Consider the following 20,282-nt stretch of genomic DNA (forward strand, 5'->3'; position numbering starts at 1 on the left):
GCTCGAAATTCAAATTTGTTGAAATCTAAGTCTATAGAGGATCAATTTCTATATTAAAATGGGGATCATCCTAACATTTTATGCAAATTTAAATTATATGATTGATCCCTAATTTTGAGGATTGATCCTAACGTCCTTGTAAACACAAGATCCTATCAAAAACATATGTTTTTTTGTTCTAGCCTTGTCCAATAAGGACTGGAGGCCAATTAGACACGACTTGACGACCTGATGGGTCATCAACCCGATCGAACCAGCTTGGGCGACTCATATGTATAACACTACCTCCTGGGAGCAACCTGGAATTGTCAGAAGCTTCCAAGCGCTTGGGTCTAAGCAAAAGGAGCCCACCCGAAGTACAAAGTATATAAGGGAAGGGATCTATTCCTCCTCGAGGTACATCGCTTCCTTATCCTAATTAGCCACCTTTTCGTACAAATGCTTACTTTAGTATCGGAGTGTTCTTACAAACAAAGACAGATGTAGTCACAAGGCAGTGGAGGATAACTGTCCCTAGTGAAATTTCAAAAAATAGTGAGTATTTCTTAGTAAAATACCACAATTGCCCCCACTACATAATTAATTTTGCTCCCACCTCAATTTTCTAGCTCTTCTTTTTCTCTCCTTTTCCAATTTTCTTCCTCTACTCCAGCCTCTTCCCTTTAGACTCTAGAGTTACTTTTGCCACTCCACATCTTCGCTAGTATGGCAGTGTCACTGTCTCACTTCCGCTGACATCACTACCCTATTCATCATTTTTCTCGCGTGATTCCGTCGATTTCTCCTTGTATCACCACTATTCTTTTACGTGGCTTTGTCGGTTTCTCCTTGCATCGTCGCTGTGCCATATCTGGTGGTTCTGCCTTCTTCTGCGTAACTGCGTTCCTCTTCTATGTCACTGGTTGTGATTTGTGTGGTTCTGCCGCTGCTTTCCTCTTTTGCGTTCCTTCCTTTGATAGTTCGGTGTCTAGTTCTTCTTTCTTCTTCAGCAAATAGCAATCCTCTTCTCGTTCTTCCTTTTTATTCTAGGATCCTCTTCTTAGTTCAGTTCATCCTTCAGCCATTAAAGAGACCTTCATCCTGTTACCTGCTGCCGCTGGCCGCCGCATCAGTACTGGGTTCTGCCTCCTGGAGTTTAGTACTTCAATCTTGGACTCTTGGTACATTTATGATTTATTGAAATCGATATCTATTTGTTTAGTTAACTCGTTGCTTAGTTAGTTAGTTGCTTTATTGTTTGATAATTGATATAGTTGGTTTGGTAATTGTGATTGAATTTGTTCTGAAAATATAATTGCTAATTTAGTTTTATTAATTTGTTTGTTAATTATTTTTGTGTATTGAGTTATTTTGAATTAGTAATTTAAGATATTATTAGTTGCTGCCATTGGAAATTAATTTAAATGGCACATGTCTGTAAATTTTGTATTTATAATTTGATACTGAACTTTTTAATTTGTGTAGAATTATTAATTTTATTAATTAATTAACTTAGGTTTATAATTTTATCCTATTAATAACGGAGAAATTTTTCAAAAAAACTTTATCATTAGAGATTGAATCCTATTAATAATCACATAATTTTATCCTATTAGTAATCATATTTTATAATACTATAGTATAATTATAAGAATTATTATTATACTATATGTATTTTGCCTCCACTAATAAATTTTTCTAGATCCGTCATTGCTTGCAGGTAGTCTCATTCATAATCTAACACACAAATCGTGAACCTATCCTGTCGTGGCATTTCCATTCAGGTCCCGTCTCTCAACAACCGTTTCACATGACCGACCACCTCGATTCACGACCGGACTTGACGAGCAAACGAACACTTTTTAGTCATTTGTTCTTTCCACTCACTCCTAATGTTCATGGGTGCATGAATGCCTATAAATAATGGTATAGGTCCTTTTTTTTAATACACAACTTTCTTTTATGTTTAATCTTTCATTGTGATCAAATTTTATAAGTTTCAAAGTATTTCTGATAAATATTTAATTGATATTTTGAAATTACTCAGTGCTTCATTTGTAATTATATGATCTATTTTTTAGAGAGATTATTATTTCTAAAGTTCATCACTATCACATATTGTAAAAGAAGAATTTTATAATTCTTCTTATGTGTCGAGAGATTTAGATGTTGTTTTTTCTAAAATTATATTTGGAAGAAAGACTGAGATTGAGAGACAGAGAAATAGAAACTAAATAAAGTTTCAATATTGTGTTTAATGTATGATATATATACTAAAGTGAGTTATATCTTAGTATCATGTGTGGTTTAAGATAAATTAGAATGAGATTCGCACGATGTACGAAAAAGTAAATTAATTATACTATGTAATATATTCTAATAAGTGTTATATTATTTAGAGATTAATTATATAATATATAAATTAATGTAAATTTTGAATTGTTTATTATTAAAAATATTTTGCAGAATATTTATTTGATAATTTCTATATAATTCCATATAATTATTCAATATGTTAACTAATATTAAATTTGAATTGTTTTATATTAAAAATATTTTATAGAATATTTATTTGATAATTTGTATATTAATTTCATATAATTATTCAACTAAAATATAATATAACTTAAAATATAATTTATTATTTTAAAAATTTAAATTCATTCATTTTTTAAAAAGTATAAATCTTTTATATTAGAGTTATATAAAATTATATCCCTTTTTTTATATTTGTTTTAGTTGTCATACTTTATCTTTTCATATGATATTCTTTGGGTTGTAAATAATTAAAAAAATAAAAAATAAATGAAAATGAGAAATACCAAAAATATAAATTAATTTTATAATTATGATATATTTAAATATACTTAATAAAAAAATATGCTAAATTTAAACTTATTTGGATTTAGAAAAATGAATGAAAATGAAAAATACTAAAATATATAAATATAAAATTATGAATTAATTTTATAATTATGATATATTTGAATGTATGTAGTAAGACAATAAGGTGGCAAATTTAAAATTTTTTGAAGGAGTTTTAGCTATTTGGCATAAGAGATTAAGAAATAAAGAGTAGTAGAGTCTTATGTAGTATGCATAAATAGACTAAATAATGTAGTAGTAAGAGTATTAACATGTATAAGTTGTAGAATTTTAATATTTGGAACTAAAATTTTTTTAGAATTATTATTATTATTATGACATTTTTAATGTATATTTATTGTATTTAATTAATATTTTATATTTTAATTGAATAATAATGATAAGAATTTTTTTTTTAAATTTTTTAAAATCTTTTTCTAAAAGATGATTGGTTGATTTTCAAATCTTGCCAAGTAAAATTGCTGACATGATGTCATTATAAGTAAAAATATGGCTTAAATATAAGTTGTTTGCTTCGGTATGATGATAAATTCATATATACCAATATGATAAAAATGTGAATAAATTAAATTAAAACAACGACATATGAATTATATTTTTCACGTTAAATTAGTATTTAAATTTTTATTTTTTAATATATATCATATCATTATTTTTACTAAAACACCTTTATATTTTAATAAAAATAAAAAATATTTTATTATTTAATTTTATAAAAAATTTAAATATTATTTTTTTATATTAAAACTATTCTTTTAAATTATTCAAAATTTAAAATTCAATTAACTTTAATTTTATAATTTTAAATTTTAAATCATTTAAAAAAACAAAACAAAAACAGATCTAAGAATTAAAAAAAATATTCATCTTCTTTAAAATTTCAGTATTTTTCGTCTAATCTTCTCTCTTATATTCTCTTCTCTTTTCTCCGTCAATTCTTACCGCAACCGAAGCTATCTAGCATTGTTGTTTTCCAAAAATGTTTGGTTATTTATTTTTTTAAAAAAGGAACAGGATAAGTCTTTTGAAAGTGTTCCTATAACCATTTCTTTTTCTTAATTAATGTGCAAGTCTTGTTTTGTAGATATATTTATTGAAATATGCACTAATTTCATCATCCAAAATTTAATTTAGTTATTTTTTATTTATAATTAATTTTAAAAAATTTTCGTATAAAATTATTGAAAGGTTGATTATTCACAATAGAATTCGCTTACAATAACATTTATCTAGACTTAAAGCTATTAAAAAATAAACAAAAATTATATATGTTACTACATTTCTTCTATTTCTCATCAAACAAACGATGAATATTTATTACCGTATTTTTGGTAACAATATTATTGTATTCGTATTTAATAGATATATAGACACTAAACAATACAAACCTAAATAAAATTAGAATTTATTACCGTATCTTTGGTAACGAGTGCTATTGTATTCGTATTTAGTAGATACATAGACACTAAACAATACTATCTTAAAATCTAAATAAAATTGAAATTATGACAAAGAGATCATTTAATAAAAATATTAAAAATGTCTTTTTTTAAAAAAAATATTTATAAAAATCTGCTACACATACAAACCCTTTTAGTTTATAAGTTATACAAGTTCTTTTAGCTTATAAATTATACAAGTTGCTTCAAATAAAAAAAAAAAAAACTACGCGCCCCTTCCATTCGGCCACTTCTTCCTTGACGCCATACTCGCCATTCAAGATAACTGCAATCACAACTCTAGTGTTGAAAAAAATTAGTGTTAGGTAATTATTTTTTGTTGTGCTTGAAATCACTAAACTCTTTGCGCTTGTAGATGTTGTACACGTGGCTTCCCTTTGCCATCAATATGATTGCAATGATGGATCATCAACTTCTAAGTTCACGATTAAGGGCTTGTTTGGATGAGCTTTTAAAAAAAAATCTTTTTTTGAGTTATCTTTTTTTAAAAGATCTTATAGAGAAGTAAAAGTAATTTTATGTTTGGATATCTCATGTAAAAAGGTCTTTTTATCTATCAATTATGTTTGAGTATAATGATATAAAAGTACTTTTTTGTTTATTTATTACATAAAAAACATCTTTTTTTTAAGGAAAAAAGATCTTTTAAAAAAAGATGTAAATTACAGCTTCTCAAAAAAGATCTTTTTTTGATTTTACTAGTACTTTTACTTTTACTACTAAAAATTTGCCAAACACGTTAAAAAATTAAAAAAGATCTTTTTTCATTAAAAAAAGATCTTTTTTAAACAAAATAATGGCGCCCAAACATGCACTAAGTGTTTCTGTGACTCGTTCTCCGAAATAGGAGATCTACTGGCAACGCTCAAACCGCTCAAACCGGTGGATGGCTATGGTTTATTGATTCACCAGAAAAAAGAAAGAAACATTATTCAAGATACTGTTTTTCTGTTCTTCTAGGTTTTTCTTCTAGATTGTCACTGTCATGTGCTTCATCCTTAACCAGCAAAATATTAAAAGATTTCAAGAAGAAATATACTGTCTCCTCCTGTTTTGGGTGTATTTTTTTAATTCTTTAGGTGTATTTGTGTAATCTTTTGGGTGTATTTCTGTAACTGTTTAATAAGTGAGTTTCGTTCAGACTTGTAAAACTTGTAAATGTAAAACACTTGTATGTAGAGATTAATCCATATTTATATGTATTATGTTATTATTGGACATTTTTATTAAATCGATTAATAATTTATTTTTTAATAAATTAGAACTAAATCGATTTATTATAGTAACAATAATAAATCTAATTGTCTGTATTATAATTATTAAATCAGGTTTGATCTTATTGGATTACACAATTTAAATCGAATGTTTTTAAATTTTTTGATAAAAAGATAAATATATCTTTGACTTTTTGTTTTGCGGAAATTTAAATCCTTAAAATTTAAAAATACAATTAAATCTCTAAAAAATTGAATTTTTTATTATTATTATAAAAAAATCAATTTTTTTAATTTATTAAAAAATAAAAAAATAACTAATTCATTAATATATCTAATAATAATACGATAGGTAAACTTATAAAAACCTTTTATGTATCTTGACAAGAGCATTCCCCTTATGAATATAGGATGAAAGAAAAGAAAAAGAGAAAGAAGAAAGGGGCGGGGGATTGAGGGTGAAAAGGGAATTAATTAATGAAAGCAATAATCCACTGTTATTACTGTATTATTGCATAGTTAAATTTACAGATAGATAGCAGATTTGGTAGTAATAATGATTTGATAGGATTATTATAATAAACATATATAAGGTTGAGGAAGGTGGCACTTTTTAGGGAGCAGCACGACGAGATTTGGATCAATCCCCATCGATGGCAACAATGGAGATTCCTTGAATGGGCAAAGACATTTCAACAAGTCTCCCTTTGACAGCACCGAGCAGCAAACTTCCGACGGCGGCAGAGGATTTGGCAGTGTCACGGCCGGCTTGCACGGCAACAAATCTCCGATCTTGCATTTCGGCGGCAGCTCCGCCATGCAACCATGAAGCACTGAACCCAAAGTTAACGCCATTATTGATAGTGCCACCATTGATGATATCCTCATCTTCTGATCTTCTTTTCTCACTCAGTTTGAAGTGTTTATGTGAAACACTGCTGGTGCTCTGCAGCTATATACGCGTATAATTGATTGCAGTCAGCAAAAGCAGCCTTGTCTTTGGCATTGCTTTAGCCACATTTTCAGTATTATTGTATCTCTAATCATCATGCAGTTGTTTTCGTTAAATATATAATTATTTATGTTGTCTTTTTTTATCGATTAAAATATTTGAAATGAGTGGTTTAACATAATATTAATATCAGAAATGAATTTTAAAAATAAAAAAATAGCATAAGATAAATAAAAAAATTATACAAAAATTAAGAAGTGTCACTTTTTTTTACAAATTTATCTATTTTTTAATATACTAAAATTGAGTTTTTTTCAATTAATAAAAGTGAAGTGTTAATTTTTCATGAATTTATTTTTTAAAATAAAAGTGTTATTATATCTTCTAAATTTATTTTAAAAAAATATCTTTATTATATATAATTGTATTACAATATTATAATTATATTACTAGCATTTAATAAATAATGCATGATTATACTAATTTAAAAAAATATTTTTATTATAATTATATAAAATCAATATTTAATGCATTATTAAACTAATTATCAATCACGAATATTTTTAATCATTTTAACTATATTGATACAATTCTAATTCTCGTTCATTATACAATAATTTTATTAGTGGCAAATTATTACATTAATGGTGACCCATTTATAATAATAATAATAATAATAATAATAATAATAATAATAATAGATATCAATAATTAAATACTAAAATAATTGTCAAACATTGTTTACCTAATTTCAATTAGTTAACAAATTAAATTTTAGTTATTATGTTTTATTTTCTACATAATTATGTTAATTGTTAATCATTAATTGTCAATAATATTTTAATTTGAAAAAATTTAAAATAAGAAAATTTGAATATATTACCAATTGTTGAAATTGAATCTTCGAGTAAGACACGAATTTACCAAAACTGAACATAAATTGAGGAAATTCAATCTCATTATGTGCTCCACTTCAAAGACATTCGAGCAGACGTAGAAAGTATGGAGGGGATAGAACATGAACTTGGCCTACAAAACTCCATGGAAACAATTCCTCAATAAAAAATCGAGCTCCTCCCAAAAAAACTAACTTTACCCGGCCATATTTTATTAGGTTGGTCATAATATATGAGTAGATTCAATCATCTTTCGGTAAAATAGAGTTTACTGTCCTTTCGTTGGACGCTTACATCCATGTAATCTACTTTATATACTAAAATTGGGTTTTCTCCCAACTAATGAAGGTGAGGTGTCGATCTCTCGTGACTCTGTTTTCCCTCCAAAATGAACTTTTCTATTATCTATTCTAAATTATTTTATAAAAAAAATCTTTATTATAATTATATTATAATTAATATTTAATGGATAATACATAATTATACTAATTTGGAAACATATCTTTATTATAATTATATCAAATCAATATTTAATCCATTATTAAATTACTTATCAATAATAATAATAATAATAATAATAATAATAATAATAATAATAATAATAAGAGTAAATTACCAATTATGCCCCCAAATTTGTAATACACTGACATAAATACCCCTAATATTAGTTAACGACAATCATATCCTTGAAAAATTTAAAAGCGGAGCAAATCGGCCCAACTGTGAGGAGAACCCTTCTCCGTTAAACGGAGCTTGGTGATGTGGCAAACAGAAGTCTAACGTGGCATCCGTATTAGGCTCTCAATCCCGTTTTGTCCATGTATCCCCAATTCAACAAACCCTAATTGCCCAATTCAAATGAAATGACGAAATTAACCCTAAGTGAAACACCATATTTAACTAAGACCTTGTTGGACGCGCGAAACTGAAGAGTTTGTGGGTGGTCGTCTCTGTTTCTCTTCATCTATTGTCGCTTTATATTCGTTTCTTGGATTTGGCAACGTCACATGCAGTATCACGTTTGGCGTTGATACGTTGTGAAGAAGTCGCCGTCGATCAACCAAGGTTTTGGTAAGCATTTTATGTTTGCATTGTTGTTATTATCAGTCGTTTGGGGTTTGCAATGGGAGTATGATGATAGTGTTTTCATGTGTTGTGTTAGCTGATTATGACTTTTTTATTATTTTTGTCAGATGGATACGCATATCACATTTGTTTATCACCATCGGGGTTGGATAGAGAATGATGCAGATGGTGTGCTGAAGTATAATGGTGGTTTAGTGAGTATCATCGAGAGGGTGCATGTTGATACTTATAATCTATTCCTTGTTGAAGGCTTGTTTCTAGATTTAGGTTATACTAGGTATAATGAAGTTTATTTGTTGGAGCCAGGGATGGATTTAGTTAACGGGTTACATGTGCTCAAAAGGCATGTTGATGTGGTTAAGATGTGTGATACTGCACTGAGGAATGAATACAGGGTCCACTTGTATTTTAAGCATCTAGTTGATACGGATCCAGAGTATGTTAATGAGGCTGAGGTTTTTGCTAACGAAGAAGTTGACATGCCTCCTTTAGAAGATCAGCAAAATCATGACCAGGAACCCCAACAAAATGAAGAGGAGGAAGGATCTGAACATACAGAAGTAGAGGGAGCTCCTTTATTAAATGAAGTAAATGAACAAGAGGATCCCCCACAGCATGAGGAGCAACAACAAGAAGAGGATGAACAAACGTTGAACAAAGGGGCTATGATGAAGCATTGCCAGAGGAGGCTGGTACTGAAAACCTTTCTAATCAAACTCAAGCTGGAACAATTGAAAATGAGGCCCCCAATTTAGGAGACAATCAGTAGACACATGTTGAAGACCATGGGAGACTATCTAATGCTGAAGAAGTTGATGGCAGGGAAAGAAAACGCAGGAAGAAACATGCGAGGCCCCAACCATCTGGTAGAGATCAACCTGCACCACAAAACAATAGTGATGCACATGCTAGTTAGTATATGAATTGTAGATCCTAGTAATAATGTTTTTTTTTATTGTAAATGTATTTGCCGTAAACTGTCCGTTAATTAATAACCTAATCATATGAATGCGTAATGTTGTTGAATTAGATGAGGATGCCTCTTGTGGGGTTCAAGGTCGGAGGATTCATCGAAGACCCCGTCAATCCGGCCAGAGGATTCTGCCACCTAAGGAAGAGAATCAGGCCCCAAGGGTGGTTGTTCCTAACCCAAATGACCATGATGAAGAGCTTATTGAATATCAGTATCATTCTGAAGAGCTGCACACCCCACCAGATTCTGATTCTGTGGATGAAAATCCAGTATTCCCTCAGCATAATCCTGATACAGAGTTTGGCAAAATTAGACTGGAGTTAGGAATGGAGTTTGGCACGATGCAGCAGTTTAAGGATGCAGTCAGGAAGTATAGTATTCAAATGGACAGAGAGGCATTTTTTTTCAAGGTTGAACCACATAGTTGCAGGGTCATATGTTACAACGAAACTTGTCCATGGGAAGTTTACTATGTAAGGAGAAACCAGCCACCTAGTTACCAAATAAAAATATTGGTTGATGAGCATACATGTCCTAGGAGTAATAAAATCAGGTCAGTCACTTGTAAATGGGTGGCCGAGGAGTTGATTAGCAAGATTAGGGTATGTCCTAACTTGTCCCATAGAGAGGCTCGAGATATGTTCAAAGTTGAGTTTGATATTTGTGTCGGAGAGAGGATGATGTTTAGGGCAATGGAGAAGGCTAAGGATGTCATCAAGCGTACAAAAAAGGAACAATATTTGAAGTTAAGGACTTACTTGACTGAGCTGCGTAAGGCCAATCCAGGATCCACTTGCCGTATGAGCACAACCCCACAACAAGAGGGGCTATCTAAGTTTAAAAGTCTATACATCTGTCTAGATGCCTGCAAAAAGGGATTCAAGCAAGGATGTAGGCCTTTCCTATGCCTTGATGGAGCATTTTTGAAGGGTTATTTTGGAGGGCAGCTGCTGACAGCGGTTGCTCAGGACGCCAACAATCATCTATTTCCAGTTGCATATGGAGTAGTTGATGCAGAAACAAAGACCAATTGAAAAGAATTCCTAGAGTATTTGTTGGATGATATTGGGGATCATAGGCAATTTGATTGGCACTTCATGTCTGACAAACAGAAAGTTAGTTCCTAAATTGTGTGTACAATTATTTTATAGTATATGATGTCTAACTTAGTTATTTACAGGGGCTAATATCTGCTCTACAAGAAGTTATGTCAGGGGTTAAACACAAGTTATGTACTATGCATATGTGGAGGAATTTTAACAATCGTTGGAAAGACCTAGAACTTAAACAGTTGATATTTCAATGTGCAAGGGCACTGACTGATCAGGAATTTAATGAAGGTATGGATGCCATCAAGAGAATTAATACTTCTGCTTGGGAATATCTGTCTAAGTATGAGCAAGAAACTTTGGTCAAGATCAATGGGTGGGAGACGATGAGCACAATGTCTTTGAAGTTAGAAGGCATGGTCAAATAGTTCGGTTCAACACTCACGAAAGGACTTGCACTTGTAGAAAGTAGCAACTGACAGGTCTGCCTTACTGTCATGGAGTTGCTGCAATTCAAAGAAAAAATCAACGACCAGAAGATTACGCCTACCATTGGCGGACTATGGAAGCATACAATAGAACATACCAATTTCACATCAACACTGTCCCTAGTCAAGAATATTGGGCTGATGCAAAAGGGCTGCCGTGTCTCCCTCCACCTTATAAGAGGCCAATAGGAAGGCCTACAAAGAAGAGAGCACGACATGAATCAGAGAGACAGAGTGGGAGCCAGTACAAAATCAAGAGGAGCTATGGAAAAACAAGTTGTAAATATTGCAAAAAGGTAAATAAAAACTCACTTGTTCAATGCCTCTTGTTGTTGACTGTTCTCATCTGTTGATGCTTGAAATGATGTTATCTTCGTAGGTGGGACATAATTTCAGGACATGTCCTGATAAAAAGACTCATGTTGCAGCTGAGGAAGATGAAGATGCACAACAAGCACCTCAAGCAGGCCAGCTGGCAACAGGAGAAATTGTGCCACCCAGGAGCTTACAAGACATGTCAGACTCAGAGCAGGAGATGTTTTGGGAAGAAACCATGGATGCAGTTGAGAGGAGCTCACCCAAGGCCATCCACAGTATGAAGCTAATGAAGAGGTAGCTCATTTCTCAATAATTGCTGTTTACAGTAAATTCACATGTACTAATTAGACTTCATTTATTGTAGGCCAATATGAACACATCCGGTTCAACAAGTCATGGTGAAGGAGGGAGAGCTGCTAGATCCAACCCTGCAAGGAGAGCACCAAGATCTAAAACTCCCTCCAATGCTGCTGCGACTGCTGCTGCATCTACTACCAAGGAAAGATCCAGGGCAAAGATGCCTATTAGGAGACACCCCTTAGCCCAACCGATTATGAGGCCCACATCTACAGCTCCAATAGCCCAACCCAATGTTAGGCCCACAGCTCCAGGCCCATCAGCCACTCCAAGGCCCAACCCACCATTTAGGCCCCCACAGATAAGTCCCGTTGCACCTTCTACAAATGCTGTTGCTGGTTCAGGAGTTTCAGACTCCACAAGGACTCCACTTGTGTCAAATGAAATCATGAATGGTGCATCTAAAGCAACCACTTCTAGGTTCTCAAAGTTCATGCCAAATCACTCAACTTGAGGGAGACTTGGGTGCATAATTAGTTGATCTTTTGGGTTATAAGTTAATGTTTAGTTGCAATAGTTTATCTAGTTTTTGGGTTGTATGTTGATATTTAGTATGGTTGGTTATTGCCTTTTGTTGGACAATTTGAATATTTTGATGTCTGGTATTAAGACTGATTAGTCAGTATATAGTATTTTGGATGGAACAATTAGTTCTAATGCTTAATCTTATGCAGACCAATTAGTTAATCTTGTGCCTTTACCAATTTTTATTTCTTAGGTCTATTTGAAATTAGTTAACATATCTCAGTTACTTCTTTAGTTAGATTCACTTCACTCAATTCATGTTTCTATTAGTGATGCAATCGAATTCAAGACACAGATCCAATTCCTTAACAAGTGACTAAATAGCCACAACAATGTCAACATAACTTCTAAGCAACAATAACAATTAACATTCATTAATAAACCATGTCCTACAGTCATCCCTTGTCCTATCTAACCAAATAAATCGAACTCATACATAAACTCAGTACAACTCCACCCAGAATGAAACACAGAAGCAATTCAACTCTCTTCATCTGCTCTATCAACATCTTTCCATCTATGTGTGTCGTCTCAGTCTCAATACTGATAAACCTCCCTTTCAAGACTCCACATGTATTGTATACTACTGTGCCATTATTAGAGAATTCCTCCACCTCAGCAGATTCCTCAATAGTTTCATCCATCCACTGAAAATAATGGCACCCAGTGTTCTTCGTCTGCCCAACACAGATACAGTTCATCAAGCTCAATTCTCAACCGGGGGAGATGGGGGGACAAATGAAGCAGAAAAATCATACATACCTTTCACATAGGACACCTGAAAAACCATCTTTCTGGATTTCTCCTCGTCTTCGACTTCAAGGCCACCACCTGAAGACGGCAGAAGCATGTCCCATCATATGGCTTGCTCACATGTTCTTCGAGCCCTTCAGAGCTACAATTTTCTATAGACTGTGTCCTTCGATTACAATTTGACATGACTCTGCTTCCACCATGCATGGCTCTGGTTAGGGTTTTGCTGGCTGCTCAAATTGGGGAAAATGTTCTCACCTAATACTATATAAGGAAGAGAAGGGATTGAGAGCCTAATACGGATGCCATGTTGGATTTCCGTTTGCCACATCACCAAATTCCGTTTAACGGAGAAGGGTTCTCCTCACAGTTGGGCAGATTTGCTCTGTTTTTAATTTTTTCAAGGGTATGATTGTCGTTAACTAATATTAGGGGTATTTATGTCAGCGTTTTACAAATTCGGGAGCATAATTGGTAATTTACTCTAATAATAATAATAATATATGATAATAATATGATAATTACACCGGTTGTAGTAATCATGATAAGAATATTTGAATCTAATCATAAAATGATCAAATTTTATGATATTAATAACGCACATTAATTTTAAATATTTTTAGTCATTTTAATTATATTAATTTTAAAAATATTAATATAATTCTAATTCTTATTTATTATCTAATAATAATAATAATAATAATAATAATAATAATAATAATAATAATAATAATATTATTATTATTATTATTATTATTATTTTAAAAAATCCGTATATAAACTATTTCAATTACATGTGTATTATTATTAAAATTCTATTTGTTCCTAAATATAAGTCTTGAAAAATACGACATGGTACGGGCTATTAGTGTAGAGTTGTTTAGGTTTGTTTAGGAAGATATAATAAAATTTATATTTCTAAATTTCAAGACATATATTTCTATTTCAATATGTGTATATCAAGTATAATATTCTTATTCATTGTCCGGAATTTCTCTGATTATGATAGAAGATAATGATTCTAATCATCTTATGAAAAATTATATAATTTTAACAAAATTAATATATGATGTGTAATTATTGTATATAATAAAAAAATTACCTTAATAATAAATAATTTACATATTTATTTTTGTTTTACTAAAGTCTATATATAGTGTTTTTCTGTGGTACATGAATCTAAATTTGAGAGTCAACTTATAATTTTATATTTATATTTTTCTTTTACTACTTCATAGAATAAAAATGTATTCTTCGTTTTTCATCGAAGTTGATCTTTTTAAGGTACAATTTATAATTTTGATACATTATTAGAGTAAAGTAGTTGTACACAAATATTCAATGATGTAATATCATATCATAAAAAATAACTATCTTTTATATTAATTGTATTCACCTAAATGATAATCTAAAAAAATAGACATAATTAAACAATTATATAAAATATTTTATACTATCAATAATTAAAATTAGACTCTAATTTATATCTAAAAGTATAAGATAAAATTATACATTAAATTAACTTAATAAAAACAAAATATTATTGTAACATTATTTAATTAATAAATTTATTTAATTAAAGGTTATATCTCTGTTTTTTTTTTCAATTCCACTTTAATATTTATCAGTAAATAAAAAAATTTTGTATTGGATATCTATTTTGATAATTGGTTCTTAAACATAAATTAAAATAAAAATCAATTAAAATATTAACGCATATTGTACTTTTATCTATTTAAGTAACTAATTCTATTATTATTATTATTATTATTATTATTATTATTATTATTATTATTATTATTTGAAATTAACTTTTTGTCTTTCTTTTATTAAATAATTAAATAATAATAATTAAATCATCTATAAAATATATAATGAGGATATGAGAAATTTAGCATAGATTTGATGGATGTGGTGCATTGTAAACGATTACAGTAAAAGACAATCGCACTGAAACATTAGACGAAAAGAATAAGTTGGAGTAAGAACAATCATTAAATTATCAAAAGAATAATATAATAGAATGAGTATATAAAAAATTATAAATTGTACCTTAAAAGGATTAATTCCAATAAAAAACGAAAAATATATTTTTATTCTACCTTCAAATTTAAGCTTAGAAACCACAAAAAATACTATATATAGCCTTTATTAGAATAAAAACAATTATATAAATTAATTATTATTAAGTTGATTTTTTATTATTTATGTTATACATCATATATATTTGCCGATTTTGAATAAGTCATTATCATATCATATACATTTTTATCATTATTAAAATCATAAATTTTTAATTTGTTTTTATTTTTTAAGGTAGATATCAATATTAACTTGCTGAAAATTACGACTAATTTAAAATTATATTATAATAATTGAAAATTAAAATTATTGACAATTAATATGATTATGTATTAAATGCTGATTTGATGTACAATTATAAATGCTAATTTAATGTATAATGATTGGCAATTAACATAATTATGTAAAAAATAAAACATAATAACTAAAATTAAATTTGTTAACTAATTAAAGTTAGGTAGATAATGTTTCACAATTATTTTAGCATTTAATTATTGATATTTATTATTATTATTATTATTATTATTATTATAAATGTGTCACTATTAACGTAACAATTTGCCACTAATAAAATTATTGTATAATGAATGAGAATTAGAATGGTATCAATATAATTAAAATGATTAAAAATATTTCTGATTAATAATTAGTTTAATAATGTATTGAATATTAATTTGATATAATTATAGTGAAGATATTTTTTAAATTAGTATAATTATATATTATTTATTAAATATTAATTATAATATAATTATAATAAATTAATTTAAAAGAGAAAAAATATTTATACGAAATTGACACCTTATTTTAATTAATTTAAAAAAATCTATTTTTAATAGATTAAGTAAATAAAAAAATATTATATTATTCACAGAAAAGATATCAGCTCTGATACGAAACAAATTAATGTTAGTTTATAGTTTTACTTCTTGGTTATTATCAGATCATTTTGGATGTTTATTCTAAAGTTGTCATCAAGTTGCTTGTGCCAGAGAGAACATGTGAATCTCAACATACTAACCACTTTATTTTTAGTGGATGCTATTAAATCTCTTCTTACAATAAATTGGAATGTTCAACTTGGTCAGACATATCGAGAAAGAAATATCCGTCTTGATAGAGTAGATAATAATTGTGGACACTAGAACGAGAGAGGGATTGAGGTAATCAGCGAAAAAGAAAAGATAGGGAGTGAACCAGAAAATGATTATCTAGTGAGCCCACGATGGTGAGCGACAAAAAGAAGAAGGGGTTTGGCGCTGGTGGTGGAAGGGGCTGGGTTCGGCGCTGCTAGAACCTGAGAGAGATTTTTTTTAGTGCCGTTAGGTTAGAATTTTTTTGAGTGCATCTGATTTGGGGTGGGATAATGACAAAGGATTGGTGATCTAATGATTTTTTTTAAAATTTTTAGTTGACCAGTTCATTAAAATTTTTAGTTTTAAAATCGAAAATTGAATTGAACCACAAAAAAATAATAAAATATGATTTTTTTTCAGCTTTTTCAGTTTTCAATTTATTTGATTTTTGGTTTTTTTGGTTCGATTAGTCGATTTTATTCGATTTGAATCGGTTTTAAATATTCTTACACTAGACTATTAATTTTACGATTTTTTTTGGTCTGTTTTCAATTTTAAGATGATTAAATTATAAAAGATCATGAGAAAATAAAGTTAACGAATAGTAATATTTATTACTTACTTTTTGATGATATTTATTTCAAATAGATTATATAAAATCTCAATAAGAGAATATAAGAGTTTATATGTATAAATTAAAAAAGTTTGTATGTGTAGCAGATTTGATGTATTAATTTGTTTTTATTTAATTTTATTTTAAATGTAATAGAAAAGAAAAGAAGAGAAAAGAAAAAAAAAAGTGAAGAAGCTAAGGGGAGGACAAAGATTGAGGGTGAGAATGAAGGGAATTAGCGAAAGCAAGCAATAATCCATTGTTATTACTGTATTATTGAATAGTTAAGTTTATAGATAGGTGACACTTTGCCACCGTCTTCACATTTTAGTGCATATGAATGCTTAATAAACACTATTTTAAAGTTTAGTGATGTTTACGGATATAGATAATTCAATTTTTTTTACTAAAATCAATATAGATTGATTATATTAATTTTGAATTTGATGGATAATAAAATGCAATCAAGTTTTTTGACCCGATTAAACTAGACTGTAATTGATTCGAATTTAGAATTTAAAATAGTTTCATTAGTTTAATATTAATTAAAAATAAGAAATAAAATTTAATAATATATAAAAGAGAAAAGTTCAGTATACAAGCGATTAGGGCTTGTAACTATTACAAGTTTATTAATGCCTAATCCACCAAAACGTATTGCAACTCTTACATCACTTACACGCGCTTTATTCATGTCGTTTCACGTTTTTTTTTTTGTGCCTCTTTTTCTTCTTCTTCTTTCTCCGTGCTTCCTCTTCTTCTTCCTCTTTTTTTCTCTTCCTCCCTCTTTTTTTTATTGAAATTTCTTCTCCTCTTTTCGTTTTCTCTTTCTCCTTCATCAAAATCACTAGAAAAAACGAAGAAATATTATTCAAGGTATGTTTCTTGTCTTCTCTTTCTCCTTCTTCTTCTTCTTCTTCTTGCTACACGTTCTTCTTCTTCATTTACGTGCTTTTCTCTCTGTTTTCTTTTTTCGTTATTCTCGATTTCTATTGTTTTTTGACATCAAGCTCTGAAATCATTTTTGAAGAAGAAGAAGTAGCAGAAGATGAGGAGGAGAAAGAGAAAGAGTTCTGAATTATGCATGATTTTGGGTGTATTTTCTTAAATTCTTTGGGTGTATTTTCTGTAATCTTTTGGGTGTATTTCTATAATCGTTTGGGTGAATTCAGAACTCTTTCTCTTTCTCCTCCTCATCTTCTGCTGCTTCTTCTTCTTCAAAAACGATTTTACCATGAAAAATTGAAAAAAAAAACGAGAAAACAGAGAGAAAAGACGTAAATGAAGAAGAAGAAAAAGAAAACGAGGAAGAAGAACGTGCAGAAACGAAAGAAAAGGAGAAGAAGAAGAGTAAGAGGAAGAAGAACGTGCAGCAAGAAGAAGAAGAATTTCAGAAACCATGAAAATCGAAAAAAACGAAGAAGAAGAAAAAGAAGAAGAGGAAGAAGAAGAAGAGGAAGAAGAAGAAGAAGAAGAAGAGAAGAAGAAGAAGAAGAAGAAGACGAAGAGGAAGAGGAAGAGGAAGAGGAAGAAGAAGAAGAAGAAGACAAAGAGGAACCGTTTGAGTGGGGCGCGTGTCGTTACGCTCCATTCAAAATGAGTTAGTGCGCGTGTTAATAAAGTTTGGATTGATAACTTGTAAAACTTGTACGGTCTTTTTACTTGTATGTGTAGCAGGCCCCTATATGAAAAAATCTAAAGAACAAGTAATTTTATTAAAATTTAGTTAGTATTTAATTATAAAAAAATACATAATCTTATATCAATAAATATAATCTTATACTATTAAAAATATAAATTATAATTAATTAATAATTATAAATTACAAAAATATACTAATCTTCTAACACTATTCATAATATATATTCAATTTTCTTTTTTAACTATAAATTTTTTTAAATTAAGATAATTATTTAAGTTTCTTTACAAAAATATTTGATAACCAAATAAAATCAATAAAAAATAATCTTAACTTACTTTATTTAACATTTATTATTTTTACATAGTTATAAATTTTTAAAAAAATTGATATTTTTAAATTTTTTTAAATTTTATTTTCAATCGAATATTCAATTATCTGAATTATTCTAATTCAGATTTAATCGATTTGGATTAGTTTTGAGCTACTCAAAAAATCTTAATTCGAACCAACCAAAATCAATTAATATGTAATCGGTTTGATGGTCATTTTTTTCTCAAACACGAATCTAAATAGTCTCTCTAAAATTGGAACTTTGACAATAGGATAAAAAAAAAAACGGAGAAAAGAAAAGGGACGGGGGAGTTAAGGGTGAGAAGGGAGTTAACAGAAAGCAATAATCGATTGTTATTACTCTATTATTGATTATTGAGTAGTTTGTGTTTACAGACAGGAGGTAGATTTGGTAGTAATAGTGATCTTGAATTCTTGATAGCATTAACATTGCGGAGGGAGAGAAAGGTTACACTTTGCAGGAAGCTGAAAGGCGAGGTTTAGATCGATTCCCAGAGTTGGCACCAAGGGACTATTCTTTAATCCGCAAAGACATTTCAGGTCCGCCTTTGCCACCACCGCACAGCACTCTGGAGTCGGCGGCGAAGGATTTGGCGGCGTCACGGCCGGCTTGCACTTGAACAACTCTGCAAGTGACGTGTTGCAGAACGATTGCTAGTGCCACCATTGACGGTGATGATTTTGAACCCATCCTTTTCAATTCTTCTTCTTTCACTTTGAACTTTGAAGTATGTATGTGAAACACTGCTTCGTGCTTTGCACTTATATAGCCGCATAATTCACTGCATCGCCTAAAACCATCCTTGTTTTTCAGATTGCTTTCCACACATTTCATTATTCTGTATCTCTAAACTTGCTGAATATCTCTTATGGAAGGTATTTTTTATTTATTTTATTTCATTCATTTAAATGTATTAATTAATTATAATTAATTAATTATATTAATTATCTTATTCGATTGAAATAAGTGAATTATTTTGTTTTAATTTGTTTTAATTTTTCGCCTTACGAATTTTGACTAATCAAAGAGAGCACTAACAATAAATGAAATTGCATTTTTGTGTAAGATTCTTACAATATAAAATAAAATTTTAAATATAATAATTTAATTATTGTCATATAATAGATTTTTACAAACACAAGCTCATCAAAAAAATCAATCATGCATGCAACAAATATTATATGACAAGGAGAAGTCCAACAAACAACTTTTAGGTATAGAACTTTAGTTTTTACTTGTTAAAAGTAAATAAAGTTTATCTCTTAAGTTAAAATCAATCTTAATTAAAGTAAAATAATATTTACTCAATAATTTTAAAAATATATGATTGAGAATGAGTATAAGTCGTATTATGATAATTTTAAACTGTTTATAATAGATGATCGGAGTAAGACCTAATCTAATCATGCACAAGACGCCATAATTCAAAATTTAAATTTGCTTAAATCTAAACTTAAAGATGATCAATTATTATGTTAAAATGGAGGATTGATCCTCATGTGTTGTAGTGCTATATTTTACACAAATTCAAACTAGAGAATTAATCTCTAGTTTTGAGAATCAATCTTATACGTCCTTGTA

At 29.4% G+C, this 20,282-nt stretch overlaps 1 protein-coding gene across 1 annotated transcript; it reads left to right on the forward strand.

Moving 5' to 3' along the window:
• Positions 1–9,481: 9,481 nt before the first annotated feature.
• Positions 9,482–10,923, forward strand: LOC114924468 (uncharacterized). Its single transcript, XM_029289071.1, has 2 exons — positions 9,482–10,450; positions 10,627–10,923. The coding sequence occupies exons 1-2, from the start codon at positions 9,482–9,484 to the stop codon at positions 10,921–10,923; spliced, it is 1,266 nt and encodes a 421-aa protein (XP_029144904.1).
• The last annotated feature ends 9,359 nt before the right edge of the window (positions 10,924–20,282 follow it).

The sequence above is a fragment of the Arachis hypogaea genome, chromosome 9 (genome assembly GCF_003086295.3).
Source record: "Arachis hypogaea cultivar Tifrunner chromosome 9, arahy.Tifrunner.gnm2.J5K5, whole genome shotgun sequence".
NCBI classification, from domain to species: domain Eukaryota; kingdom Viridiplantae; phylum Streptophyta; class Magnoliopsida; order Fabales; family Fabaceae; genus Arachis; species Arachis hypogaea.

What these genes read in the sequence shown, in the direction of transcription:
- LOC114924468 (XM_029289071.1), top strand. Translation starts at nt 9,482, where the DNA reads ATGCGTAATGTTGTTGAATTAGATGAGGATGCCTCTTGTGGGGTTCAA. An exon ending in TATTTCCAGTTGCATATGGA is followed by an intron (nt 10,451 to 10,626) that starts GTAGTTGATGCA and finishes AGTTATTTACAG; the next exon opens with GGGCTAATATCTGCTCTACA.